The following is a 17,905-nucleotide window of genomic DNA, read 5'->3' as shown; positions in this document are numbered from 1 at the left end:
GCTTTTTTCCAATACCAAGGTCAATCCTGACCGGGATTCGATCCTGACCTGTGTCAGGGTTGTATCACCCTACTCTACTCCCTAAACCTTAAATAAGGCTTGGTTTTTAAGCAGGATATATAGTTTATCCATTTTGTAAATGTCGAGTTACTTACTGTTACATGCTTATGAACCTCTTATTTTACTTCATGAAAGGGACATCCTAAAAACTGTCAATAAAATTCGTCAAGATCACTCTCTAAATAAATTCTTTAAGCTTAGCCAAACTGGTAGACTGATCACTCTGAATCAAAACACTAAAGGCTGCCGACAATCATTTGATTATAATTCTATTCATGTATTTAATAGCTAGTTTGTTAGATCTCTGTAATTTCGTTGTTATTGTGTTTATATCAAATGTAAATCAACCAAACAAATTTTATTTATTACCTTGTTGTAAAAATGACAATAAATACTATCGTATCATAACTAAAAAAATAACTAAAAAAACAAATAAATAAAACAAATTCTTTCAATATTTCAGGTTAAGTCAATCATTTATTCTAATCGCAATTAAATAAAAATATATACAACATGTACAATCTGTAGCCTTCAAATAAAGTAAGGTTCAAATGTATTTTTATAAAGAAAAAAAAATGCTAAAATTCTTACATAATATTATCTACTTTTAATATTACATTAAAAAAAACAAGTTCAGTTTATTGTATTGTCTATTGTCATGCAAAATCTTCACAATGTGATGTTATTCGTCAACCTTCTTTGAAAAATGGTATGTTCCGTTATCGACTTGATGTATTCCACTGTTGAAAAAACTGAGCAGTTGGTTTGTTTGTGTATACCTCATTGTCAAGGTAATCTTTGCTGTAATAAATAAAAAAAGAAATAATTATAATTAAGTAACAACATGAAAAATCTCAGTATACTGTACCTAGATGTTTTTGTTTTAAGTACTCATATAAAGGGTCTTTCACACCTTCTCTGATCAGGCTCCAAAAAATATGAACCTTTCTTGAAAATAACGGTATATACAGTAGCATTTACTTGACAAGACTTACTGTGATCTCTGTTCAGCACTTAATCGTCTATTTTCATCAGCTTGGTCCTTCTCCAAAGCTTTCCTTAGTCGATCCTGCTCTCTATCCATAAGGATACCAGCTCTGGCATCCGTGAGTCTCTGCTGATCCCATTCCTTATTACGTTCCTCTTCCTCCTCTTTGATCCTCTTGTTCTCCTGCCTTTGAAGATCCTGCGTACGGCGGACTTCTTCAATTTCCTCTGGTGACATTCCCTTCCATCTGTCTGTGATGACGCGGTGGGGACCGAACGCACTCTGCGCTACGTCGGGATTCTCTGTTAGCATGTCACCATTTACATTGTTTACAATTTCTGTGAAGTTGTCGTCGAGGTCCTGCTGTGTTTTTAGGCGTTCCTTTTCTGCCTTTTCATCAGCCTGGAATAAAAATTAATAACATAACCTTAGAAATTAATAATGGGTTTTTAATTATCATTTCTTAATGACAATAATGTATTTATTCTTATCGTTGTTCATTATTGTTTGTAATAAACAGGCCTTAAAACTTATTATTATTTAAATAGAAAAGTTTCAATGCAAAAGATGGGTAATGTAACCGATTCTCAGTGTGAAAGATAGCCGAACTACTTCCTAAATATAACTAAATCTAACCCTCTAAATAATCTCTCTCACTATAAAGTAAAAAGAAGTTGGTCATGGCCAAGATTCCAACCCCATACATCGACGTACAATGTCCATAGTCTAATCCATTTGACTACACAGACGGCTCGACGGAAAGCGTATTAAAAAGTTCATTCAGAGCAGATGAAACATGATGCATGTTCATAATAATGCTCCCTAAAATGGGATGCCCTCTTTTGGATTTTCAGAGGCCGGCCATTTCTATAAAAATCGTGGATACGTCACTGGTTGGTACTAAAAAACAATGTATTTTAATACGGTCTCTTACCAATGCTTTATTGTAGTCTTTCACAGACTGATTAATGTTGCGACGACAATCCATCTCTGCTTGCGTCAACTCCACGGCTCGCTGATCCATCTCACGTCGATGAAGATCGTAAAGTCGATCAGCTTCTGTCTGGCGTTTGTTTTGAAGGTCACGTTCAGCTTTCTGTTTCTTGGTCCATTCCCGCATTTGTTCCTGCATCAGGTTCTGTCGTGCTTTGCTGTTTAAGTCTTCTCCGTCAAACTTCTGCAGGCTAGATATCCCGCATCGTGGGTCGTCGTCGTGAACTCTAGCTGGCTTGTCTTTCTTCTTGCCGTCTGGATCGTTAAGATCCCATTCTCTTGCCGCATCTGGCTGCTGGTGAAGTGAACGGAACTCGACCATTGCCGAGTTTAGATTACGAATGTCCTGTTCCTGTCTTTTTTGTAGTAGCTCAGCTATCATGTCATTCCTTTTCATATCAGAGGCTAAGAAAACAAAATTACAGTTAATAATTTATTGTGGGATCAACAAGGTATTAATACTTTGAATTAATATATTTATTCTTCGTATCAAATAAAGAAATATAAATTAAATTACCAAATGCTTCATGACGCTGATTTTCCCTTTGCATACGTAGTTTATGGTCATGTACTTGTTCATTCAAAGACTGAACATCAACCTTAGAAAGAAAAAAAATGCATCCTCATAAGACAAACAGAAAGTGATAAAAGGTAAGGCAGTGAATGATTAGGCCTACTCGGCTCAACTTGTCGGCGGCCCAACCGGTCCTATGCCATTTGTATTGGGTGAATGCGAACATGAAACTGAATAAAAAATGAACAAGCAAAATTAATACAATAATTAAAATTAATAAATAGGCCTACCTATAGGCCTAACCTACAATAGCTCCGCTAGCATACCTAGTCTTAGTGTATCACATATATATATATAATATTATCCAAATTCCTTCACTTGCACTGATGAAGGGCTAGTAGGCTAGGCCTAGTGTTGTCCGAAAGCTCTGCTAACTTTTCTGGCTGTTTTACTTCTCGTTTTGATTTAGCTTTTCGCTTTTTTATTTTGTATCTCCATTGTATTGAGATCCAGCCACTGATGATGATACCCACACCACAGCATTGTCATTATTTTCAGTAATTTGCCTTTGGATTTATATATATATATATGTATATGCCTGCCCAGACCTCGCACACCCAGCCTAGGTCTAGGCCTAGCCTACAGAAAGCGCCACATAGGCCTAGGCCTAGCCCAGGCCATAAACTTAAAAACACAAGCAATACTTACTCCGATTGTTCTGACTTTAGAATTAAAAATTCTACTCTGCCTTTGTTGTTCATGATTTCTACGCCTCTCCGTCGCTGCCTGTTCTTTTAAATCTATTGGAAGATCTAGTTTATACATTGTTAATATTCGTAATAAAAGTGTAAATAAAGTAAAGACACTATCTGCCTCCAACCAAGCTAGGCCTACCGATTGTGTTGACTGTGCGGCGGTGAGAAAACGACGTACTCCGGCTTTTTGTTGTGTGTTGATTACTATTGTTGTTGTTAGGCACGTTGCTAAGATTACAATGACGTATATTGGCGAATAGAGGGCAGCAGCAACATAAATTCAAATTCCTCATTATATTGGTGGCGGTGTGTTAGTACTTTTTACCCGTTAAACTACCGGTCCATGGTACTTGAAACGGAGTTACATCTTAGGGACCCAAGCCGTTGTCCGTTGAAAGATATTCCCCTTGAATTTAAGGAGAACATTTCGGTTTTTGGTTAGAGTTTTCGCGGGAAAATTAAACAAAACAAATAAAATACAGTAGTACCAAAATGAAAAATAATTTAACTAAACTCAAGTATTGTTCAAGATTCAAGATTCAAGATTCAAGAAATTTTATTTGTCCATAAAAATGGAAATTCACTTTGCTTGGTAGATTAAAACCACAATATTGCAACAATTTAAAACGTGCAGAACTATAACAGATAAAATACAAGATAAAAAGTTAAAAATGTAAAACTATTTAAAAATTGCATTATCGTCTTACATTAGAATTAAAAATATGAATGCTATTTACAACGAAGGATTTTCTAGTTCTACAAAGATTTGTTCTTGGAGGTCGTAGCCTAATACCTGATCTATTTAAGTTATAACAGTAATGTAACGGATGAGTGGGGTCTTTCATAATATTGTTTACTTTTTTTTAAATAGGCCTACTCTTTTCAAGGGGATTTTAGGGTAGTTATTCGATGGAGGCGTTTATTCGGGAGAGGCGTTTTTTTTATAATAATTTTGGGTATAATGGTAACATGTGTAATCAAATAAATACCCCCGGCCCTAGATATAAAATACAACAAAAGTGATAAAATACAGTGTAAAATGTAAAAAAAAAGTATTGGTTCCGATATTGGTAGGCCTACATTTGTAGATCATGTCAATCAATGATTATTCAAATAATATAAATAATCTGTTGTAATACGTTTTCAAAATGATGTTATGGGGGGTGAGTATGGGTGGGGGGGGGGGCGTTTATTCTAAATGATGTTCTATATGAGGGTTGGGCGTTTATTCGAGGGGGGCGTTTATTATTCGAGGGAGGCGTTTAATATCGAAATATAGGCCTACGCGTACGGTAAACCAAAAGTTTCTCCGGAAAAGGGGTAGGCATTGTTATTAAATATAATTCTTGGCCTTCGTTTAGGGGTGTCCCAAAGAAGGGGTTCTACTGTATTACCAAACAAGTTTTACAATAATATTCATAATCTTGCTTATTAAGTCTAATTCTAATAACTTGAAGTGTTTTATAAAGTTATTAATATTATAGATGGCGCTGTTAATACCATAACGTCATAACTATTGGAAATTCCCACATTTACATACGGTAAACTTGAAACTTATCGTGTGTGGGTAATTACTATTATTATAGGCTGCTTCCTTTTCCTCCATTTCGTTCAATGCCGTTACAGAATGGACGTGGAACGAGGCTTATGTTGGCGTTGTGAGGATAAAAAGTCGGACAAGGGAAAGAAGTGTTCTAGGTGTAACATTGCTGAATATTGTGGAGAACATTGTAGGGAACGAGATAAGCTGAGACATCAGGTTGAATGTGATATGTGGAATAGAAATAGAAAGCAGTGTTCTGCGTGTGGTAATGAAACTGTATGCATATGGGTAGGCTATGTTTCAATTGATTACTGAATTATTATGCAGAACTAGCTCATTATTTTAGATAATCTCCCCACAAATATGCGTTGCAGACGATGCATAAAATAAGATATCCCAGAATTCCCACATCAAGAATCGACAAAGCAGCTTCCTTCGCGGATCACATGTTTGGCAGGTTTTCTGTACGACGTCACAAATGTCTAGTGAATTATCACTACGACGGATGTATATAATAAAATATTACTTCCTCCTTATTTCTACATCATTAATATAGAATAGGACTATGTTGTGGGTTACTGGTCTAGAATGCCGTATACATTATAATTGCAGTTAAAGGAAAATGGTAAAAATCAGCACTGTGGTCATGTTACAAGAGTAGTCAAAACAATATAGATTATCTGATAAAAATCCCTAGACTGTAGGAACAATTTTGCCATTTTTCCCCTGACTGTATATTAAGCGCCGCTAGTTAAGAACGTACAGTAGGCCTACTACCAAAATAAAAATCTAAAAAACAACATTCCTTACTAATAGACAATAAGTAAGTAAAATCAGCCTAACCCTAAACCTTTTTTTTCAATACAGTGTTCTGCCTGTCGTGAAGTGGCTTACTGTGGTGTGGATTGTCAAAGGGCTGATCGAAAACGTCATAAATCATCATGTTTAGAAATTCGAAAAGCTTTTTACAACATAGTTACAAATTACAGTCTTCGAATGTTAAGTTGGCGCCGACAAACAAAAATCCACAGCTACTTTAGTCAAACTATTGCAGTTTATGTTTTGAAGCTAAACTTAAATGAGGCCAAACGTGTGTCTTCGATAGATGCCGAAGGACCACTAGCAAGAAGAGATTACAACGTTTTATTTGGTGATGTAGGTGACTTAGGAAGCATGTTACTTACGACAGCATCGCTTCCAAAAGACTTCACCGGTAATGTAAGGTATAAATTGGCAGACATCAGTCCTTTTGTTATGGCAAGAAATGTACTCTTCATCTACATGATGGTGACACAGAGTTCAAGAGATGCCATTGAAGAGACAGTTACTAATATCTGGTACTCACTTCAACTTCCTGACGAGGATTTCCATTTTCTTGTATCCATGCTGAAAGAGCTAGCTGTTTATGATGTTGATACTCTAAAGTCTAAAACGTCTGGTGAATTGCTTCTTAACCAAGATAATCTATCAAAGATAAAAGAGGTTTGGAGTAAGTGGTTGGAATTAGAATGCGACACCGGCAAATGGAATTCCATCGATTTGGTTGGGCAGAGAACAAACTTGTTTAGGAACGGTATCTGGTCCAGTAACTCTGAGCTTGCTTCCGGTTACTGCCAATTGGTTCCAGAAAGACATGGCGAGTCGACCGCTACATATTTTGTCAACGGACTTTTCTTAAAAGGTGACTGTGAAACTAGTTTACGATTTGATAACCCAACACTTACGGGACCTCCATTACTTTCATGCAAGTGTCAGCAAATTTCAACAAGGGCAGGTAACCTCGAGTATTGTATCCCTCCTCTCGATATTCCATTTCGTGGATGGGATTACATTCGAGCAAGCAAGATGTTTAAAAACGAAGATTCGATAGTCAAACTATTTCATGGTTACATTACCAGTGTCGTTAGAAATGCCGTCTCTTTTATTAAAAGACATCAGATCAGCTTTAACTGTTGCGTTGGAGATTTCACTTTATTGTACAAAGAATCGGATGTTAAACCAAAGTACGATCGTATTGCAGCATCGCAAGCTGTAGACGTAGTTGGGTTTAAACAACTTCTTTCGTCAATGCGTCCTCTTCTGAGTACAACCAATAAGCATGCAGTTCTTCTGATGGAAACTCATGGTTGGTTTCAGTTTATTCCAGAAGCCGATGTATACCATCCAGTAAATCGTGAGAGAGCATATCAGATTTTAGAAGTAGTCAGGTCTGAAACTGGGTGTCAAGAATTAAATAAATTACAACTATACTCCAAAGATGATTACTTCGATAACACTTCGTTGTTTATTCGTTTTTTACGAGCTGTATTTTCAGCAACAACATATCCAATTGTACAACTATGTGTTGGTGAGCCAATCCCAAATGTTCCAGTTCCTAGCAGATGTCTAGCAGGATTCAAATTGCGAGACTTTACAAAGGGTCTGAACAAAGTGATTCCATTTAAATATCGCCAGAACGCAAGATTATGTAACATAATCGATGGATATCAGAGGAATCTCGAATGGCATTTGTAGTAGGGAATCACGACGACTCCTTTTGGGTTTAGACACATACATTTTAGTACATATAGTAGGCTTGTATTTAACTTTATATTCATTAAAATAGTCTTAACATTGTGTACTTTGCTGTCGTTCAAGAAGAAGGAGAATCATGCGTCGATCTCGTATAACATTGGTTGCACTGAGGTTCAATAATTATAAGGAAAGTCTTCTTGCGGGCGGACAGCGGTCGCTGTTGATGCGCTATGCCTGTCATTATGATTGCAATCGATCTCGTTTTGCGAATAAGTTGCACTGTGGTTACATTAGAGAAGCGAAGCCATCTGCCAGAACACATCTTTGCCGAGTGTCTCAAACCCCAACTGATGGTGAACTAAGCATTGATGCGACAGAACAGTAGTGTATGCCTAATTATCAATGAACTGTTAATTAACTAAAGTATATCAGCTAGATATTGTCATTTGATTAGAAAAAAAAGCAAAAATGCTAATGTATGTATATTTCATTGTTTACTTAATGTATATATAATATACATCAAATATTATTCTTCGGGAAAAAATAATTGGTTTGAAAGTTGTCCGATTTTGAGCTTAGATATTAATAACAAATAAATTTGATTTTAATATAAATAAAAGATGAGCTAATGTGAAAAAAAAAAATAATGAATTATATTTTTTAAATGTAAATGTAGGCATAAGCACATTTGTTTAAGCAATTGTTGATTTTAGATGTTTTTAAATTGTATGAGTTGCATGTGCTTAAATTTATTTCCGATTTATTTTATTCTAGATTACCTCATCATATTATACTATACTTTAACTATGTAAACCATCCATGTAACACCCGATTTAATGACCCGTTTAATCTCTCGATCCCCTTTTGCCGTACGACTCTATCTCAAACCAATATAACATACCAAGTTCCCAAACTCTGGAATAAACTCCCAGTAAATATTAAGTCAATTTCATTTAGAACACAATTTGCCATCAAAGTCAACAAAGAACATTTAATAACCTTATATGATGCTTAGTTTTTTCTATTTAAAAAAAAAAATGTGTATAATACTCTTCTATTACTTATTTCATATTCATATTGATAATGCCAGTGAGTTATTAATTTACGACTCTATCTCAAACCAATATAACATACCAAGTTCCCAAACTCTGGAATAAACACCCAGTAAATATTAAGTCAATTTCATTTAGAGCACAATTTGCCATCAAAGTCAACAAAGAACATTTAATAACCTTATATTATGCTTAGTTTTTTCTATTTAAAAAAAAAAAGTGTGTATAATACTCTTCTATTACTTATTTCATATTCATATTGATAATGCCAGTGAGTTATTAATTTTCATTTATGTAATTAATTTTCTTCAGATTTTTCTTTCTCAGAATTGATATACGTTCTAGTTTAAGTTTTATTTATTTTAAAAGGCCAAAACTCGATAAGCGAAAGCTTTTTTTTGGTCTTTTGTCTTTAGTTCTGATTTTATGTATGTGAAAAAGAACAAACAAGAAAGAAAGACAATAAAGATTATTATCATTTTATTTTTTTATACTTCAAAGTATAGGGAGTTTATATTTCTACTACTTTTATACTATAAACTAAAGTTAAAATGAAATAAAAGAGAGAAAAAATACTAATGCAAGTACGACTTTTTTTGTTTTAGAATTAGAAAAGGATAGGAAAGCCTATTATACTAGTAAATTATATTTATCAAGAGACTTGAAACAAATAACTAACTTATGATGTATCGGAACGACTGTTGTATTAAGCCTACAAATGTGTATCTTGATATTGGTGGCACTATTGTTAACCTCTATTGACGTCATAGTTTAAAATTAGAATTGGGAATTGCTTATTTACTACAATTACGCCTAACATAAAACGATGCTGATTTGGACAGAATTACAATATCATGAATGTCGGACGAGAACTATGCTGTCGTGGTAAAGATAACAACATAATTATATTTTGTTGTCATTAATCCTGAAAAAACGTGTCTTTGTAGATTGCCTTATTACAATTTCAATTAATTATAGATGGCGCTGTTGTAAACGTACCAAAGCTTACGTCATAGCCTTGAATTGGGAATTCCCAAACTTTATTTTTAAAAAGCACATACCCTGTATTACACAATTTCGTTCAATGCGTTACAGAATGGACGTGGAACAAGGCTTATGTTGGCGTTGTGAGGATGAAAAGACAGAAGAAGGAAAGAAGTGTTCTAGGTGCAACATTGCTGAATATTGTGGAGAACAATGTAGGGAACAAGATAAGCTGAGACATCAGGTTGAATGTGATATGTGGAATAGAAACGGACAGTGTTTTGCTTGTGTTAAAAAAACTGACTGCAAATGGGTAGGCCCATGTTCCAATTTATATTAAACAAAGCTCTCATCCATGTAAAGTAGGCCTACTTCAATAGTACAGTAGTACCGTAGTGATAGGCCTAAGCACGTGACCCATGTAATTTCTCGATGAAGGTAAAAATGACATAGGCCTATATCTTGGACCTTTCTAGCCATGGTTGGATGGTCGTGTATAGGTTTACGACGTCACAAAATGTTTCCCATAAATGATGTAGTATAACGAGTATGCCTACAATTACCATGGGTATCGGATCATCAATATCTCCCTACTGAAAAACATGACAACACAAATAAAACTTGGGTGTGCATCCTGATCAACTAGCTCTTTGTGTATACAGTATTTTTTTATGTGCATATTTTCCTTTTATTTTGACTCCTATCTTTAATACTATTATTTTAAGTATTAAACTGACAATTCATTTCATCCGCGATTCGAAGGAACTTGTGGAAGGTTTTTTTTCAAGAACAGAGGATGTTTTTCTGAATGTTTTCATTTTTTGTTTTAGTGTACCCATTGCCGTGAAGTGTCTTACTGTAGTCAGAAGTGCCAAAGAGATGATTGGAAACATCATAAAATAATATGCGAACGAATACAGGACTATTTTCAAATGATGGTTTTTGATTATCGTCAACGGATGATGACTAAATTGATCCGATTAACAAATATTCATGTGTACTTTAATCCCACTATTGCAATTGACGTCCTGAAGCTAAAGATAAATGAAGCAAGTGTAATTGCTTCGACATATTTCACAAGTCCACTGTCAAAAGATTACAACGTTTTGTTTGGCGATGTAGGTGACTTAGGAAGCGTGTTACTTACGACAGCATCGCTTCCAAAAGACTTCACTGGTAATGTAATGTATACATTGGCAGCCATCAGTCCTTTTGTTATGGCAAGAAATGTACTCTTCATCTACATGATGTTAACTCAGAATTCAAGAGATGACATTGAAGAGACAGTTACTAATATCTGGTACTCACTTCAACTACCTGATGAAGATTTCGATTTTCTAGTATCCATGCTGAAAGAGCTAGTTGATCATGATGCTGATACCTTGAAGGTGAAAACGTCTGGTGAATTGCTTCTTAACCAAGAAGATCTATCAAAGATAAAAGAAATCTGGAAGAAGTGGTTGGAACTGGAATGTGATACCAGCAAATCCAATTCAATCGATTTGGTTGGGCAGAGAACAACCTTGTTTAGTAACGGTATTTGGTGCAGTAACTCTCAGGATGCTTCCGATTACTGTCAAAAGGTCCCGGAAAAGCACCTGGAATCGGTCTCCCAATATTATAACGACGGACTTTTCTTAAAAGATGATTGTTTAGGTACTTTACGATTTGAAAACCCAACACTTACGGGTCCTCCATTACTGTCGAGCAGAAACCACCAGCGTTCACCAATGGCAACATGTAACTTCGAGTACTGTATCCCTCCTCTCCATAATCCCTTTCGTGGATGGGATTACATTCAAGCAAGCAAGATGTTTAAAAACGAATACTCAATTGTCAAGTTATTCTATGGTTACATTACCAATGTTGTTAGAAATGCCATCACTTTTATTAAAAAACATCGGATCAGCTTTAACTGTTGTGTTGGAGATTTCACTTTATTATACAAACAATCGGATGTTAAACCAACGTACGATCGTATTACAGCATCGCAAGCTGTAGACGTAACTGGGTTTAAACAAATTCTTTCGTCAATGCGTCCTCTTCTGAGTACAACCAATAAGCATGCAGTTCTTTTGATGGAAACTCATGGTTGGATTCAGTTTATTCCAGAAGCCGATGTAAACCATCCAGTAAATCGCGAGAGAGCAGATAAGGTTTTAGAAGTCGTCAAGTCTGAAACTGGGTGCCAAGAATTAAAGAAATTACCACTATACCCTAAGTGTGAGTACTTCGATAACACATCGTTGTTTATTCGTTTTTTACGAGCTGTATTTTCAGGTACAACAAATCCAAACTTAGGCCATGGTGTTGTTGAACCTATCCCGAGGTTTCCATTTACTGGCAAACGACTAGAAGGATTTAAATTGCGAGACTTTACAAAGGGGTTGAACAAGGTGATTCCATTTCAATATCGACAGAACGCAAGATTATGTAACATCTTTCCTGCATATCCGAGAAATCTTGAATGGCATTTTTAGGCCTGGAGGCTCCATTGGTTTAGGTTGAAATCTGTTGTGATGAAAGGTACATTTATCACAGTATAATCCTGACACTAATCTATTAATACTCTAATATAATTCTGCCATGTAAACACTAAGACGGACATTATAATTGATGTACGTTGATATCTTTTGCTGTCGGTTACAGTACCGATGGCATACCGTCGTCGACAATTCCAAGAGACTCATGTCCCGATTTTGCACGGAGATTTTAGATGATGAGATACATCCATTGAATCAACTAGAAAATAGTTTTTCGATATAAACACTGTTACGGTTACGGTTGCAGTTGTGATATAATACAATTCACATTGCAGGTACGTGTGATATAGCTGTTCTCAATCCTGCTACAATTATGCACTTTATATACATAATATTCGTATGGTTTGGCCTATCAGCAAAACCAGCTTCAACTATTAGAAATGCTCAATTCAAGATTTCATATTGGCCATCGATGAAAGGAGTTTCAAATATGTGCCAACATCAATCAATCGACAATTTTATTTATTTTATTTTTTATTTTATTTATTTAGGCAAATTGCCAAGGATAACCATAAGCGAATTCATTCACTATCCTTCTTAAAGGTGGCAATCCGTTCACGAGACCGACAAACATATACACACGATGCTCTACATTAACAAAGTCTTATTACAAGTCTTTGGGAGTGGAGTTGTAAATTGTCAATGAGGCGTTTCAACCCACCGATGTTGAACTAAGCAGGTGGTTGGACAGAACCGAGTAACCATCAACATCATCGACGACGAGTCTCAATCCCACCGATGTTGGACTGAGCAGTTTGTTGGACAGAACCGAGTAACCATCAACATCATCGACTACGAGGAGTCTCAACCCTACCGATGCTGAACGAAGCAGTTGGTTGGACAGAACCGAGTAACCATCAACATCATCAACGACGAGAGTCTCAACCCCACCGATGCTGAACGAAGCAGTTGGTTGGACAGAACCGAGTAACCATCAACATTATCATCGACGACGAGGAGTCTCGACCCCACCGATGCTGAACGAAACAGCTGGTTGGACAGAACCGAGTGACCATCAACATCATCGACGAGGAGGAATCAAACATTATAAACATTAAAAAGTAAACTAAACAATGTAGGCCCTATAATTTCGAGTTTATTTATTTTGCTCGTATTGTATAATAATATAACTGTGTGCGTTCGATTTGAGGAATTAATTGAAGAAAAAAAAAATTTTATTTATTAGTAGAAAATACATATATGAAGAAAAAAGTATTTCTTATTCGTATTGTCCAATAAAATAACTGTCCATATTATAATTTGACGAATTAATTTAAGAAAAAAAAATTATTTGTTATTTATTAGTGGAAAATACATATACTGTATGAAGAAATAAAATATTGTTTGAGCTATTCAAAATAGGGTGTTAGTAACGAAATATTAATTTACATTCACTATTTATTCTTTAATTAAAAAAAACACGAATTACCAGATTGAATACACAATCAGACGAATGAAGAAAATTATTGAAAAAGGATCCAATAGTGAAAATTATCAGATATTTGGGAATTCTTTCCCAAAAATGTAATATACAATACATTAAAAATAGCAGACACAATGAGAACCAATCAATGTAATAATACAAAAGTTAGAAAAGTTAATAAAACGATATTTCGTTTAAAAAAAGAACTACTTTCTGTTGTGTGGGAATGCCTGTTGTACAAGCCTACTTATTTGTGTAATGATAGGCGGCGTTCTTGCTGTCGTCATATTTTTGTCTACAATTAGAATTGGGAATTTCCAATTTACAACTAAAACGCCTAGCTTCAAATAATACAGTAGGCCTACTGTTTTGGGAATAACATCAACATGGATGTTGAACAAGGATTATGTTGGCGTTGTGAGGACAAAATATCGGAAAAGTCTTTTCCGAAGTGCTCTAGATGCAACATTGCTGAATATTGTGGACAACAATGTATGGAACGAGATAAGCTGAGACATCAGGTTGAATGTGATATGTGGAATAGAAACAGACAGTGTTTCGTATGTTCGAAAAGGACAAACTGCTTATCGGTATGATAGGATTATAAGACTCTATTTTATATTTGTTTTAAAAAAGTGATGACATAATGGTAGTCGTTGCACTCTTAATTAGGAAAGTACGTATGTAAGGAAAGTACGTATGTAAGACAAGTCGTGCAGGCCTGTTATATTTGAATTTAATACCATGCATTAGTAGTATATAGTAGGCCTACAGCTGAATATCTATAGTGTAGTGCTTACCGTGGGGTGCATGTTAGGGAGTATGAACATGTGTGGTAAGTGGGGTGGGTCGTCGCCTAATGTAAGGCCGTATTATTTAACATCGACACTCGTCTTTCCGAGAAAACTGCCCTAACCATCACTGTTTTGATCTTTATTAATAGTGTGCTGCATGTTGTGAAATTGACTACTGCGGTAAGAAATGCCAGAAGGCCGATTGGAAGCGTCACAAACCATCGTGTAAACAAGTTCAAAAGGCGTTCCTCGATCTTGTTAATATGTACCGTTTTTGGTCGGGTCCTACAATAGAATATTGCCCTGAATACTTTGGCTGTACCATTGCAGTTGATGTTTTGAAGTTGAACGTAAATGAGGCCAATTCCTCAGAAGATTTAGGAAGATCACTCGAAAAAGATTACAGTGTGCTGTTTGCTGATGTTGGGGACTTGCGAAATGTACTTCTCACAACAGCGTCACTCCCAAAAGACTTCACTGGTAATGTAAGGTATACATTGGCAGACATCAGTCCATTTGTTATGGCAAGGAATGTACTCTTCATCTACATGATGGTAACTCAAAGTTCAAGAGATGCCATTGAAGAGACCGTTACTAATATCTGGTACTCTCTTCAACTACCTGATAACGATTTTCATTTTCTAATATCCATGCTGAAAGAGCTAGTTGATCATGATGCTGATTCTCTAAAGGCTAAAACGTCTGATGAATTGCTTCTTGATAAAGAGAATCTATCGAAAATAAAAGAAGTTTGGAAGAAGTGGTTAGATCTACAATGCGATATCAGCAAATTTGATTCAATCGATTTGGTTGGGCAGAGAACAGACTTGTTTAGGAATGGCATTTGGTCCAGTAACTCCCAAGGTGCATCTTCTTATTGCCAATCAGTCCCAGAAAGACATGGCGAGTCGACCGCTAATTATTTCATCGACGGTCTGTTCTTGAAACATGACGGCGACGGTAGTGAATTACAATTTGATAATCCTACACTCACGGGACCTCCGTTACCAGAAAACCGGGGTGCCAACGTAAATCAGCAATTTACACCAGAGACATGCAACTTCGAATATTGCATTCCCCCTAATAACTTTCCATTCCGTGGATGGGACTACATCCGAGCAAGTAAAATGTTTAAAAATGAAGATTCCATTGTCGATCTATTTCATAGTTATATTACTAGTGTTGTTCGAAATGCGATCTCTTTTATCCAAAAGCATCAGATAAGTTGTAACTGTTTTGTGAAGGAATGCACTACGCTATGTAAAGACGTTGCGATAAAACATGACCGCATTATGGCATCGAATGTTGCAGATTTCATTGGCGATAAGCAACTTCTTTCATCAATGCGTCCTCTTATAAGTGAAACTAATAAACATGCAGTCCTTATTATGCAAACAGTACATTGGGTAGAGTTGATTCCGCAAGCAAACATACACAGTAAACTTACTCGTGAGAGGGAAGATCAGCTTGTAGAGGTCGCCAGAGCAGACACTGGTCGCCAAGATTTAAAACAATTACAACCCTTTGAATACTTCGATAACACTTTGTTGTTTATACGTTATTTACGTGCATTATTTACAGCGGTCACAGAGGAAAGTGATTTGTTGAGTAAAAAAGTAAATATTCAAAATTTTCCTTCTTCTGGAAGTCGTGTAGAAGGATTTAAACTGAGAGATTTCACAAAGGGTCTAAACAAGGTGATTCCATTTCGATATCGCGTGAATGCCAGAATGTGCAATATTCAGTCGGATCATCTAAGGAATCTTGAATGGTATCTGTAAAGTATTGGTGTAGACTTGTCTAGGCTTACTTACTGTATATTTTAGTTCGCTTGAACTAGGCCTAACATCAGAAAACAGACCGATCGTAGGCATATTGATCATCTTTATAGGCCTACTTCGGCATTAGCTATTTAAGGTGTCTTGCTTACACTGTAAGCTTACTTGCTGGTTATTAGTTCACTGGCTCGATTGAATTGAACCTTTAATTAAACAACACCGACCGTATACCTGCGTTGACCATCATACCAGGGAGTTGTTAATAACTCCCTGATCATACTAAGCAACATTAACTATAAACTGAATCAATGTGCTTTGAGCTGTTACGGTTTTTCATCGTGTATTGTGTGAGGTGTTTCATATGATAGTCCTACTACCAGTAGGCCTGTTAGTAATAATTATACCATAATACGCACATGCGCACGTAATACAGAACAAACATGTTCCCGATTCACTCATTTGATTTATATTTATTCGTCTCAAAACAATAAAATACACAAATATAATAAATATTATGAGACAGACCAGCCCCCACCCCCCACCTCCAATGTGAACTAATTCACTACCGAGTGGTGGGGACCCTTAGACATAACAAGGCCATATGCATGGCTGTAGTCGCCTGCTCAAGTTAGTGTTTACCGACCGACACAGTGAGCTGAGAGTAAAAAAAACATTCTAAGATATAAAACGCTTAAATATTATGTAAAAATGTCTATTCATATTACGATTAATGATCATCACTTAATTAATATTACATATCAAATAATCCCCTCCGATCAGGTATTTTTAAAGAAAATACAAAATAGAGCACTTAGCATGCAACAAAATAACGAAGCTGATAAATAGTATGAGTGCGTAAATTACTAAGTATTAGCAGTAATATACTCGTTTGGTATTATACTGTATACATTTTTTTCTTAGTATGTATGAGTAAGAATGCTACAACACTATTTAAGTAAAAACTAATTACAATGATAATTATAATTCCCAAATGTATGTCCTAACACGTATTTCATCCTATATCTTACACATTCGCAGTATAGGCTACCAACGGTTTAATAATACTTAATAGGCCTTGCATGTGGTGCATTTGCGTCTACCCGAAGGCCTGAATTAGCCTACTAAACGTAAGGTAGCGGGACGATTTGGCCCTGAGACGATTCGGCCCGGGAAGATTTGGCCCAGGACTATTCGGCCCTGAACGATTCGGCCCTGAGACGATTCGGCACACTTAAATTTATCGACTTTGATATGCATTTTATAAGCATAAAATAAGCTTTTTTTCCAAACTTTATTTACAGAGAGACTATTGGGTAGGCCTAGTACTACTAGGGATCGTCCTGGAACCAAACGTAAAGTATGTGAGAAGAATTGAAGGTAGTAGTAGGCCTAGGCCTACGTGTAGCCTACACGTTGTTAGTTTGTAATTATTGGATTAGGGCCTACAATTGATAGTACATTTACTTACTGGTGTGAGGAATTTGCTTTCAACATCTTACAGTCTGACTTTCATTTCGGTATAAATTCTTTCTAATCGAGAATTAAAGAAGAATTGACACCAAACATTGAAGAACCAAATGCGTGCGTGAAAAACGATTCTAATAACCCGCCGCACGGTGCAGCGTTGCCAGCGATAAAATTTAAATTATGCCGTATCCTGTCTCAAATAATGCCAGATTGGGAAAAATAATGCCAGATCCCCAAAATGTGGCCCTAAACAGCGCCACCAACGGTTGTATGTCTAATAAAACCCCAACTGACACAAAATAGGGCCTAAAATTGTATCCCCATGTCATACAAAATTTATATTTTTAGTTTTGTGAGTAATAACTAATAATTCTAAATATCTGGGGTGCGAAAATGGTAATTGCAAATGACACCAACACCAACCCCCACCCCCACCCCCCCAAAAAAAACCTGTTACAGCCATGGAAATTTATAATTTTTGAGCTGAAATATGAGAG

The 17,905-nt window shown here is 36.0% G+C and overlaps 5 protein-coding genes across 8 annotated transcripts in view; 3 read left to right on the top strand and 2 right to left on the bottom strand.

Moving 5' to 3' along the window:
• The window catches only part of LOC140058856 (pleckstrin homology domain-containing family G member 7-like), a 113,822-nt gene extending 96,268 nt beyond the window's left edge, over window positions 1-17,554 (bottom strand). Inside the window, exon 1 of one of the 2 annotated variants that reach the window (XM_072104618.1) lies at window positions 17,410-17,554. The gene's annotated coding sequence lies outside the window, so the exon portion shown is untranslated. Of the gene's footprint in view, window positions 1-6,037; window positions 6,105-17,409 lie in introns of those variants that run through there. The other variant, XM_072104619.1, reaches the window with a different exon arrangement.
• On the bottom strand, window positions 705-3,523 carry LOC140058615 (RIB43A-like with coiled-coils protein 2). The gene is made up of 5 exons (XM_072104297.1): window positions 3,264-3,523; window positions 2,559-2,640; window positions 1,983-2,446; window positions 1,056-1,450; window positions 705-861 (listed from the first exon to the last, which is right to left on the bottom strand). The coding sequence occupies exons 1-5, from the start codon at window positions 3,378-3,380 to the stop codon at window positions 780-782; spliced, it is 1,140 nt and encodes a 379-aa protein (XP_071960398.1). The 5' UTR covers window positions 3,381-3,523; the 3' UTR covers window positions 705-779.
• LOC140058859 (uncharacterized) lies at window positions 4,542-8,980 on the top strand. Of its 2 annotated transcripts, none has more exons than XM_072104624.1 (2): window positions 4,542-5,141; window positions 5,721-8,980. In XM_072104624.1, exons 1-2 carry the CDS (start codon window positions 4,938-4,940, stop codon window positions 7,365-7,367), a joined length of 1,851 nt encoding a protein of 616 aa, XP_071960725.1. In that variant the 5' UTR covers window positions 4,542-4,937; the 3' UTR covers window positions 7,368-8,980. The 2 variants fall into 2 exon arrangements, with proteins under 2 accessions (XP_071960725.1, XP_071960726.1); XM_072104625.1 differs by lacking the exon at window positions 4,542-5,141 and adding an exon at window positions 5,180-5,478.
• LOC140058858 (uncharacterized) lies at window positions 9,073-12,886 on the top strand. 2 transcript variants are annotated; one of them, XR_011847067.1, is made up of 3 exons: window positions 9,073-9,716; window positions 10,234-12,221; window positions 12,438-12,886. XR_011847067.1 is itself a non-coding variant. In XM_072104622.1 (2 exons), exons 1-2 carry the CDS (start codon window positions 9,504-9,506, stop codon window positions 11,881-11,883), a joined length of 1,863 nt encoding a protein of 620 aa, XP_071960723.1. In that variant the 5' UTR covers window positions 9,073-9,503; the 3' UTR covers window positions 11,884-12,886. The 2 variants fall into 2 exon arrangements, 1 of the variants encoding a protein (XP_071960723.1); XM_072104622.1 differs by having other exon boundaries at window positions 10,234-12,886.
• On the top strand, window positions 13,024-17,416 carry LOC140058861 (uncharacterized). Its single transcript, XM_072104626.1, has 2 exons — window positions 13,024-13,959; window positions 14,313-17,416. Exons 1-2 carry the CDS (start codon window positions 13,756-13,758, stop codon window positions 15,942-15,944), a joined length of 1,836 nt encoding a protein of 611 aa, XP_071960727.1. The 5' UTR covers window positions 13,024-13,755; the 3' UTR covers window positions 15,945-17,416.
• Window positions 17,555-17,905: the final 351 nt, after the last annotated feature.

This window comes from Antedon mediterranea, chromosome 9 (assembly GCF_964355755.1).
Source record: "Antedon mediterranea chromosome 9, ecAntMedi1.1, whole genome shotgun sequence".
NCBI classification, from domain to species: domain Eukaryota; kingdom Metazoa; phylum Echinodermata; class Crinoidea; order Comatulida; family Antedonidae; genus Antedon; species Antedon mediterranea.
This window is presented reverse-complemented; position numbering and strand designations above follow the sequence as displayed.

Coding starts and splice junctions, on each gene's coding strand:
- LOC140058615 (XM_072104297.1), bottom strand. CDS start 3,380: ATGTATAAACTAGATCTTCCAATAGATTTAAAAGAACAGGCAGCGACG. Junction 1,451..1,982: donor AAGACTACAATAAAGCATTG/GTAAGAGACCGT, acceptor TTTTTATTCCAG/GCTGATGAAAAGGCAGAAAA. Junction 862..1,055: donor AGTGCTGAACAGAGATCACA/GTAAGTCTTGTC, acceptor TATTTATTACAG/CAAAGATTACCTTGACAATG.
- LOC140058859 (XM_072104624.1), top strand. CDS start 4,938: ATGGACGTGGAACGAGGCTTATGTTGGCGTTGTGAGGATAAAAAGTCG. Junction 5,142..5,720: donor ATGAAACTGTATGCATATGG/GTAGGCTATGTT, acceptor TTTTCAATACAG/TGTTCTGCCTGTCGTGAAGT.
- LOC140058858 (XM_072104622.1), top strand. CDS start 9,504: ATGCGTTACAGAATGGACGTGGAACAAGGCTTATGTTGGCGTTGTGAG. Junction 9,717..10,233: donor AAAAAACTGACTGCAAATGG/GTAGGCCCATGT, acceptor TTTTTGTTTTAG/TGTACCCATTGCCGTGAAGT.
- LOC140058861 (XM_072104626.1), top strand. CDS start 13,756: ATGGATGTTGAACAAGGATTATGTTGGCGTTGTGAGGACAAAATATCG. Junction 13,960..14,312: donor AAAGGACAAACTGCTTATCG/GTATGATAGGAT, acceptor CTTTATTAATAG/TGTGCTGCATGTTGTGAAAT.